Raw genomic sequence first — 11269 nt, forward strand, 5'->3', positions numbered from 1 at the left:
AACAAAACCTTACCTGGTGCTCTCGATGCCTGGCCTGCCAGGCAGGTTGAAGCTATGAACCTCCACTAAATGCGAGCGGTTTTCTCTCTGCACAATCTCCCATAGGTGAATGGTGTTATCATCCAACAAAGAAAGTATCCTCCCCTATAAACAGAAAAAAAACTCATGGTTTAAAGACACAACTGTTCAAATGGTAACTTTCAAAATAAAAGACCTCTACAACTTCAATAACACACACACACCAACACCTAATAAGCTACAATGGTTGAAACATGGTCTTACCTGTCCATAGAGGAAATGTATCTGAGTGACGGCAGCAGTGTCTTTATGAAGTCCAGTCATCTCCACCCCAGGAGCACCATATCTTAATGCGAAGTCAAGGAATATTTTACAGTGTTGCATTCCAAGTTTTCCTATCTGATTTGGGAACATACTACCTCAAGGGAAAAAGCTTCAATAATTGATTATTGATAATTGATTTGATTGTTTTTTTCAATTGATCAAGTATCCGTTTTTACACTCTTAAAACAACATCTTTATAAATGCTTGATATACACGGTGGATAAATATGGTTTAAAATCTAAAATGTTACAAAGTAATGACTTTACTGTAAAAGTAATGTGAAGTCAATTTAATTGAACAATGTATACTGTCTTAAAGTCTCAGTTTTTGCAAAATCGTGATGTTTGTGTAACATGAGACTAATCAAATTTACATTTATTTGATTATTTTCATTACTGATTTTATCGATTAGTTGCAGCCCTACTTAAGACACTTTTTGCCACATCTTAGCTCCAATGGATCACAATATCTTGCAGGCCCATACTTTCATTCTTGGGCAATCAAGTCGAAGGGAATCAAGCCAATCAAAGCTAAAAATGTTAATGTGGTAAAAAAATTCAAGCAACACCGTGTAATGACTTAAACTCATGAAACAGAGGGATTCTCTGAGGGAATTAATTACAGTCATATAATGCTCATTAAACAGCCCACTGAACTAATTACTAAGAACGGAGCCAAAATAAAATCAAAACGACTGGCCCACAATCAATCTGATTGTAAATGTCTCCAGAATGAGGAGAAAACTCCCACTTCTCTTTTTCAGTTTGACATCAACAGCAGTTGGCAAAGTCTATTGTGCTTTTCTTGAAGAGGCCGTTGCTCAAATGATTTCTGGACGGCTCTTGTAGTCTGCTTTTCATTATGAAACTACACAGCCTTCCACTCTCATAACAAAAGAGTGGATATCTAGGTCAAATCTGATTCACATAAAACAATCCAAACTCTGCAGGAAGAAAGAGACATCCTCAGAATACCTCAATTCAGCAGGCCTTGGTGAAAGAGAGCAGCTCTTTAAAAAATAAATAAATAAAAATAAACAAAAAAAAGAGCATGAGCGTGTCTGGAATCAAGTGCCATTATTTGACCAAAGAGCAAAAAAAATGTATATATTTGCACACAAAAAATTGAATTAAGTATGTTAAATAACAGTAGAATTACATTTTCAAACAGTTTATTTTATTTTTGTTTATTGAGGGGGGCACCAGCTGCAATGTTGTTTCACTTCAAGAAAAATACAAAATTATTTAACATTTAAAGAGACCCAGGTTCAGACCTCAACCAAACTTTTTTTAAAATCAATATTTTTATGAAAACTTTTTTTTGTTTTATTATATTTTTATTTCATTGTAATATTGAATAATAAACCAATACTTTAAAGCATGCATTTTTGTTATATGGACACAAAAGTCATTGTTTTTCGGATTCACTTAGAAAGGGTTGGACTGGACATCATGATTAATCTGAACACAGGCCACTTCTCTCTGCAAACTTGCTCGTGAGGCAGGGTAGGTACATCTGATTCAGACTAACGAGAAGAGATGCAGTCATGGTACGAGGGAAGCACAGGACACACCGTCAGCTCGACTGAGTCCAGAACAAAAGCTCAGACTGTGTGGCACTGCCTCACGTCACCCTGCCACCTCACACACAGCACTCAGAGCCACTTCAGCTGCTGCCTAATCAAGTCCATAATGTCTTACACAACCAGGCTCTTGAAACGGCACCCCAGACGAACTGCTCCATTCTGAAGTCCCCTTGGTTGCCATGGCAGCATCTCCATTATGTCACACGTGAACAGGCATACTGTTATTTGCAGAAGGGGCTCATATGCCCCAAAAAAACACTACACAATGAAAGGTTCAAAAGCTGGGAAACGTGTAACATCTTACACCAATTATGCTCAATAACCCGACAACATGAAAGGTCAAGTTAGTGGATGATTTTGTACATGTAAATGCATTCAAGGAATAAAGCTTGCTTTTCATAGAACTTTCATTCTCATTATCATGGAGGTAAAAAAAAAAAAAAATTCTCTGTCATTTCTATTAACACATTTGGCAGATGCTTTTATTAGGTCTGGTATTCACTGGGAATCAAACCCACGACCTTGGTGTTGCACTATGCAATACCACTTAAGCTAAAGAACAAAAAAAAAAAAATATATATATATATATATATTTATTAACAACAACAACAACAATACAGGATAATATGAACACAACCTCTAAAGGATGGAGCAATACACAATATAAATTGAGCTGCATTGGAGAAAGTCCACAGAATGACAGTGAAGCTGACCTTTGATCAGCTCCACTCCATTCTTAAGAATTACATCATGCTCCTGCACAATAGGCAGCGAAAATGGGAAGATAGAGAAAGGGAGAAAATGGACACAATAAGTGAGGTTACCAAAAAAAAAAAAAAAAGTTCATCACCAAAGGGGGGGCAAACATCCTGTAAGCTCCACAACATCCCAGCATAAACGCTCCTGATAAAATATTTGTTATTAAAGCATCAACATTCACAAACCACTGTTATTTTAAACAGAAAAGCAAGCATGGGCTGCTGCGTGCATGGTTTGGCCTAGCAGAATGCGAGCAAAGAGAGCTCACTTTATGATCACAAAAAAGCAGACATCTCAGTTCATCGCAATCACACAAAGCTCTGTTATAACACAATGAATATATGCACAATGAATCTTTCATAATGTCTACACTTCGTGTGTTATAATTAGAGGATTCGTGAGCACAAATTATTATTATAATGCTGCAATCGCGTTATAAATAGAAACTCTGCCTATACTTGCGCCTGTTAATCTTTTTTATTTTATATTAGTTCTTGTTGCTTTTGTGCAATACATGAATAACAATTTATTTATTAGATATTTTATGATTGAATATTTCTATTTTGCGGGAGTCCCACAAATCATTTTATTCTCTCGCATCTTGCACACACACACACACACACACGAGCGTCTACCTACACACACACACACACACGAGCGTCTACCTGCCCGCACCCACCCTCGCACATCAAGTCTTGTCCCGCGCTGCACTCTGATGCGTGGGGTCCCGCAGGTATGCAGGTCTCTAGGCTGCACTCTGAGCAGGGCACAGAATGGTTTTGGTTTGTTGACACGGAGAAGCAAACCGTGTGGTGAAATTTTTTTTTAAGACTTATTGCGACATTTGACACCGGAAATTCCATATAATTAGAGGATTCGTGAGCACAAATTATTATTATAATGCTGCAATCGCGTTAGAAATAGAAACTTGTTGCTTTTGTGCAATACATGAATAACAATTTATTTATTAGATATTTTATGATTGAATATTTCTATTTTGCGGGAGTCCCACAAATCATTTTATTCTCTCGCATCTTGCACACACACACACGACCGTCTACCTACACACACACACACACGAGCGTCTACCTGCCCGCACCCACACTCGCACATCAAGTCTTGTCCCGCGCTGCACTCTGATGCGTGGGGTCCCGCAGGTATGCAGGTCTCTAGGCTGCACTCGGAGCAGGGCACAGAATGGTTTTGGTTTGTTGACACGGAGAAGCAAACCGTGTGGTGAAATTTTTTTTTAAGACTTATTGCGACATTTGAAACCGGAAATTCCATCCTCGTTTTGCAGGCTTTTGTGTGTACACAATCTAATTTAAGAGACCTTCACATCCTCACTCATAGCGTCTTTCAGAAACGCTCTGAATTCTACATTCAGAATTAATTTCCTTCAGCTACATGTCTCACAGGAATACTAATGTTTCCACTGGAAGTAACAAGCAGACACTCAAAACAGAACCTGATATTCTCAAGAGACAAAGAACATGCATTTTAAGCTAGTGAAGGCATCCAAATCAGCTCAAAAAGAATGATGGACGAAAGCCAGACGGTTTACACTGAAATGTAGTATCCACCATTTTTGAGATCCAAAACGCACAATGTTTCAAATACACTTGATAATTTCATAGAACACTGCTCAAAAGTATCATCTGTTTGAGATATATAAATGCAATTTGAGATTCCTTCTAAAAAGAAAAAAAAGCAAATGATGAAGCTTTTGAACTTTGGCTTGGTAAGCATTTCTAGACACTGCAATTTTATTAACAAAGACTGAACCGTGAACTTTGTGTTACCCATAGTGCATGGCCATTTTCAGTTCATGTCACAACTGATTAGATGACTGGAAGGAGATTCCAGCGCCTGTTCTGCTTATTTTCAAAACAGGCGAAGGTCCTTATAAAAGAAGTCACAAGCAAGCCCTTTCCCGTCCAGTAACTTGCCACAATTCACAAACAAATGGAGGCCCTTTAAGTAGAAAGGTTTGGCTGCAATGAGCATAAAACAGAACTCGATGAGTCTTCTTCACTATTCGAGTTTCCAAAGGACTATAGATTGCTTACCGGCCACAGAAGTGCACTACAGGGGGGAAGGGGACTGATTTTGAGCTCCCTGTGTGTGTCCGTGAGACTCACAACAGAATACTAATGGCTTTAGGTTGAGACACATGAGAGAAAAGATATGCAGAGAGACATTTGAGCTTCCCTCTGCAGCACCATCTAAAACCATCAGGAAGAAACGGCTCCAGCAAAAGATAGAGTAGTTATGAATGAACCTATGAAGAGGCATTGGGAGTGTTTCCTCAGCTGTTCAATCAGAAGAGAGGACATCCCTATGTGAGAATGTGAAATGTGAGAGCATCAGTCTTTCATAAGGCAATCTGCCAAACTAAAAGTTATGATAAGGCTATGCCTCTAGACCAGACAAATGTTTGATTGTTTGCAGTGGCATAGATGCAAACTACCTGGCTCAGATCAGAGAGCTGCAGTACTGCCGCTAGGAGAGGAAAATGGATAGCTAGTGCTCTAGGATAGGACTCCATGCATACAGATCCACTTACGCAGAGCTACTGCGCTTGATTGAGAAGAAAACCAATGATAGGAAAGATGACTGACATTTTGAAGATCTACCAAGAATTATATCACGGAAGTGCTGATCCGAGCGTTGTGTGTGTGTGACTGGTTCTACTCTAATTTTTTTTTTACACCTCCATGATAATGATAACGGAGAATAACTCTCCTTTAAAAGTCACAGCACATTAGTGGCATAATTAACACGGGAGAGCAACTTCAGACATTAATGCGTGTGAAAGAACACATACAAAGAGTACATCTAGTAATATTCTTGGCAGATGATTAATACCAAATACAAATAAATGTGTTAAATTAAGAGGCAGAAAAACCCTGTAAGGGTTGTGCTGATTAGTCAATTAGTTCTCCCACTAGTGTTGTTTTGGTACTAGTCGTGACGGCCCTGGGCTTGTTTCACACGTGAAAGCAGCTTGTATTTATTTGGCATGCATACAGTATTAATAGTTTACATTAGTCCCAGTCCCACTCTCCTTTTGCCAAACCCCCAGACAACATCGCGTCCATGACATTGCTGAGAAACAACAACAAGGTAACATGTCGAGAAAACGCTGTTCAGTCTGGATGTCAGGAAACTACATCATTGCACAGTAGGGCTGTGACGGTCGCCGTGACAACCGCAGTGCACGTGACGTCACACACTCTATAACAAGCATAATACAAAGTTTTGTATACAAGTGTAATAATAGTAACATTTGCAAATTGTTTTATTTAGACTATAAGTCTATGCTGATTCACAAATTACCATACATGGCATTTGATCCTTTAGATTGGAAGGTTTGAGCTCAGGAAAATACAGTACAGAATACAGAAACCAAATATTACATCGCCAATCTGGAATCATTTCCATTCATGTCACCCATCCGCATTTGTACAAGTGTCTTCAAGCTCACAAAATTAACAACAAAAAACGGATGGTGGATTAATTCACTCTTTGCCGGGAATTTGGACTTGAACTTTAAAGTGGTGCGTATTCATGTCTTTCTGCAGTAAATTAAATACCTTCTGATGTTCATTCATGTTTATTTCGTGGTATAACAATTAGTAAAGAGGAAGAGAAAATCAGTTCATGTGCCACTTGAACCGAGGCGCTCCAGCAACCTGGCACAACACATTAAAGAGCCACAAAACAGTATTTATTTGGTATTTATTGTTGGAATTTCTTTTTTTTTTAAAAAGAGACAAAATTTGAAAGCTGAGACTTTGTTTATTACCAAAAGTAACTGGCCATGTCTTGTCTGTCAGCGTGTTATCAGTTTCCTCTTTGCTCCACAATGTATTTTTCACTGTGTGAGAACATGATGTGTGGCATGGCTTGTCAGACGTAGCAACAGTAACTAAGGTCTTTGCGAAAGGTCAGTTAACATTGGGATGTAGATGTGCTGCTCCTCCTCTTGTAAATTAGATTTCACAATTTATGACTAATAATTCCCTTCTGGCACACTAAACGTTTAATACTTTACAGCTGTTATTTGAAGAAATAAACATGCTGGCAAATTCATTGCCTTTCATAAAAATGTGCCATTCTCACACTGAAACAAACAAGCCATGCATCCATATGATTCATACAAATCCGAGGACTGTGGAAATTTATATGAATGCATCTCTATTAAAAGTATAAATGGCGCCTGTTAGACTAGGATAATGACCCAACAGTATCTGGCTATTGATTCAGCACAAGTTTACGCATGACCCATAGGAAAAGAGTCTGGAATCACTGGGTCTCCCTTGCACGAAATGAATTTAAGACAGAAGTGCAGTTTGAGAGACATAAGCAGGCTGACATGGACTCAACACGCATACAAATCATCATATTTTCACAGAACTGGAAAGACCTTAATTTCACAATGCAGTACACATCCCCCACCGATTCTATGAATGTTAATTACAACAGTTTTTAAATTGTGGTTACTGCAAAGTGTAAGAGTAGCTCATGTCAAATTAACAAGTTTGTTGGTGGGCATAACTTGTGTTTCCTGTATCGTTTTTCTTCACAGGCTGCATGTAAAAACATTTTCAGTGGATCTTGAGAATGATCATAGCTCTCTAGCTGGGTCCTAACATAAAAAGTTTTGGGATCCCCTGGTTTATTAAATATTTTGCCTAATTTGATTATTCTTTAGCATAACTGCACCATGTTTAAATCCATTCCGCAGAATTCTTCACAAAACAAGCTAGCGTGACATCAAGTCATTTAGCTTTCCTCATTAAAAAATAATGAAGAAATGCCTGAACAGAACTTATAAGTCTCTCAAAGAGAACTCTTAACGACAGAAGAGAGAAATTCGCCAACACTAAACTAATACTATATTCCCAAATGTTATTCAAAGACATCCAAAAAAAAAATGGAGTCAGACTGGGTAAACCAAACTTTGATCTCTCATCACACCCACTTCAACACCCAATCAGAGGAAATGCTTTCAAAGCCAAACCTCTCATTACTCAACCTCAGAACAGCTCCTTTATTTACACCGACCAGTCCCTGTCCTCTCTCCATCATGAGTCTTCTTGTCTGATGGACGAGGCATTAGTGGCAGGTTGTCAGATCAGGCCATCCGCATCTAGCGCCCCCCACCACCCCACCCCACCCCCGAGTGAGTCAAGGCTGCAGAATGAGCATCGCTCAGCTGGGCTGTGCCTGACACTACCAGCCTCCCAAAGCTCAAAGACCTGTACTGTGCATCACAATCACCATAATATCACTGATCCAGCCTGTATCTCAGCTTCCATCACAGAAAAAAAAGCAAGCATGACTGTGAAAGAATGTCGGACGTATTCCATGATACTTGGCCTGTCTGACCTGTCCAGTCCAGGAGGACTAGATAATAACAGCTCACCAAAGGAGTCTCCGACACTTTATTCTGATAGTATCCTCCTAAACATTCCTTATACCCACTACAGACTCAAACATTCAGGCCTGGACAGTGTCGAGTATAATTATAACAATTTAGAAAAGTTTATTTTCAAAGTACCAAGTTTTAGAGGACTAGCACAACATGTAATGAGTCACATTGTGTACAAACGCAGATGACTCAAGTCTTCAACACAACAGAGCCATACATCCAGAGTAATTAATCAGAATCAGTGAACCATAAACTAGGACATTCACTCACTGCATTGTATCATTGATCTAAATAAAAATGACCAAATCTTTCCCAACATTTTATGAAGGATGTAAAGAGTTTAATATTATAACGCTTAAGAAGTTGGTGTTAATGTAAAATGCCAGTGGTTCTCACAAAAGTTTGGACACACACAAGTACAAATTGCACCTATATATGAATTCCTTTTAAAACTGGTTTAGCATTATGGCTGCAGCTCTCAAAGCCAATTTAGAGAATCACTGTAATCTACACAAACAGTGGCTACTTACAAAATTGTTACACAAATAAATACATCATTTCTTAAATTTAAGAATCTTAATTAACTTTGTTTCGTCTTAATTTTGTCAACTTAATTCCCATTCTTTTATTTTCATTATTATTATACAGACATAAGTACAAATTGCACCTATATATGAATTCCTTTTAAAACTGGTTTAGCATTATGGCTGCAGCTCTCAAAGCCAATTTAGAGAATCACTGTAATCTACACAAACAGTGGCTACTTACAAAATTGTTACACAAATAAATACATCATTTCTTAAATCTTAAATTTAAGAATCTTAATTAACTTTGTTTCGTCTTAATTTTGTCAACTTAATTCCCATTCTTTTATTTTCATTATTTTGTAATGTTTAATTTATTATTATGCTTAATTTATTATTTGAATGGGTAAGATAAACAACAGAGAAGGTGTGTACAAACTTAGATGTAAATATACCTCTGTTCAAGTGTTTGGGGTCATTAAGGTTTTTTAATGTTCTTGAATTAAGTCTCTTTTGCTCAGCAAGGCGGCATTTATTTGATCAAAAACACAGTAAAAACAGTGACATTGTAAAATATAGCATTACAATTGTATTGTAATAGCATTACAATTTAAAACAACTTTTCTATTTCAATCCATTTTCAAATGTAATGTATTCCTGTGATGCAAAGCTGCATTTTCAGCATCATTACTCCAGTCTTCAGTGTAACATGATCCTTCAGAAATCATTCTAATATACTGAACTGCTGCTCAAATAACATTTCCTATTATAAGTAAAAAACAGTAGCGCTGCTTCTTATTTTTGTGGAAACTGATACATTTTTTAAGATTCTTTGATGAATAGAGAATTTTGCACAGCAATTATTTGAAATCAACATTTTTTTTTTACCAATGTAAAATTCTTTACTGTGACTTTTACTGACCCCAAACATTTGAACAGTAGTGCATATTAACAAAAGACAATCCACTACATTATTCGTTCCATTTGAGTAAAGCACTCACAAAAGGATACATTTTCATGGCCCCTGATTTAGTTCCAATGGCCAAAAGCTGCCGTTTGGGATCATAGGCCAAAGCACTTGGCTGGTTTGGGAATCCATGTTCAACTGTCTGAGTAAAAAGAAGAGAAGAGGAAAATCACACATTCAGAACATAAACTCACATGTTATGTACATCATACAGACATTTGAAATCCCTCTTTTCCTGCTGAGCTCAAAAAAAAAGAAACCAATTCATACTTCATTGACCTCTAATGAGCCCTGATGCTACAATTAACAATGCAGTAGCTCTATTCAGTGCAGTCTTGTCAGGAAGGGGATTTCCTTGTTTTTACAAAAAAAAAATAACAAATAAAATGCAGAACCAGAAATAGCCAGGAAGCAAATCTAGTAGATTTGACAGACATTGGAGCATCAAAGCTATCAAAAGTGCTTTGCAGAAACGGGTTTTCTGGGCAATTTTAAAAATGTCACCTTAAATCAACACACAAATCTAAGCAGGCTTGAAGTTGGCCGAATGATGCAGATCTCTTTTCACAGGTTGACAAAGTGTGGCATGATAAATAACAAGACCTTCCTGTAACATTACACATTACACACTCTCCGTTTTCCTAAACCATCAGTGGATAAATCAGCAGCATTTGAGGAATGAACAAAAGCGAGGACTTTAATACTGTAAAACATGCATAATATGGTATCTCCCATTTCCTCCTGTTTTGCTTTACACTGAAGAGGAGGAGTAGCAATGTTTGATTGTGCTGTAATAGTGCCAGAGTTTGGTCATCAGTAAAAAGCCTACAATCAATCTCTTTCTATGTTTTTGGCAAGAGAGCAGTAACGTGTTCATTATGATTTAAGAGCAGCCTCATTACAGAGAGCTCTACAAATCCTCACCCTACAACTGCAGGACACATTCAAGGCTCAATAACAAACAAACAAACAAACAAACAATCAGTCAGTCGTTCGTAACGGTTAAAGTTACAAACACAAGAAAACTTTGAGCTCACTCACAATAGACAACACGCCCGATCTGATTTAATGAGCTCCATTGATGAAGATAAATATATTACACGCAAAAGCAACACATTTCTCAGTCATTCTCTTGAAGCTATAAAAGTATAACTGTGCACTAACCAAAAAGAAAAGCTTGCTATGTATAAAAGCAATAACTGTTTCAAACAACTTTCATGCGCTTATATTGTCATATCTGGCCATGATAGTTGTAAAACATTGCCATATTAGCAACTGCATGTTAATAAAGAGGAAATTACTGAAATAAGAAATCATTTGTGAATACATTTGCTTGAATTATATGTTCTTTTAATCGATTTCAATGCAACCCGAAACCGCATGCATGCTCGAGAGGAGACCCAACGCTACAGTATATATCCCACATACCTTACTGAATGCAAACAGATCCTGCTTGATTTTCTCACGATGAGGGTCGTTCCCCTGCCGTCTGAACCTGAACTTCATCATCCTGAAGCCGAATCAGAGAAATATCACAGCCCGCGCCGTCTCAGAATGATATCAATTCCGTTAGGCGTGAATCGGTGCAGAGCAACAATGTGATCCTTCATGCAAGCTCCAGTTTCTTTTGTATCCACTCCTCAAGCCGTGCAAGT

General features: G+C 37.8%; 1 protein-coding gene across 1 annotated transcript in view; it reads right to left on the reverse strand.

The window, feature by feature from the left end:
• LOC107592402 (lethal(2) giant larvae protein homolog 1-like) overlaps positions 1-11269 on the reverse strand; it is a 38009-nt gene extending 26740 nt beyond the window's left edge. The window contains exons 1-4 of the mRNA XM_016281904.1: positions 11043-11269; positions 9659-9756; positions 283-364; positions 14-144 (exon numbers count right to left, since the gene is read on the reverse strand). Coding sequence (XP_016137390.1) covers positions 14-144; positions 283-364; positions 9659-9756; positions 11043-11123 — 392 coding nt within the window. The 5' untranslated portion in view covers positions 11124-11269. The remainder of the gene's footprint in view (positions 1-13; positions 145-282; positions 365-9658; positions 9757-11042) is intronic.

The sequence above is a fragment of the Sinocyclocheilus grahami genome, unplaced genomic scaffold, assembly GCF_001515645.1.
Source record: "Sinocyclocheilus grahami isolate Dianchi unplaced genomic scaffold, SAMN03320097.WGS_v1.1 scaffold9.1, whole genome shotgun sequence".
NCBI classification, from domain to species: Eukaryota; Metazoa; Chordata; class Actinopteri; order Cypriniformes; family Cyprinidae; genus Sinocyclocheilus; species Sinocyclocheilus grahami.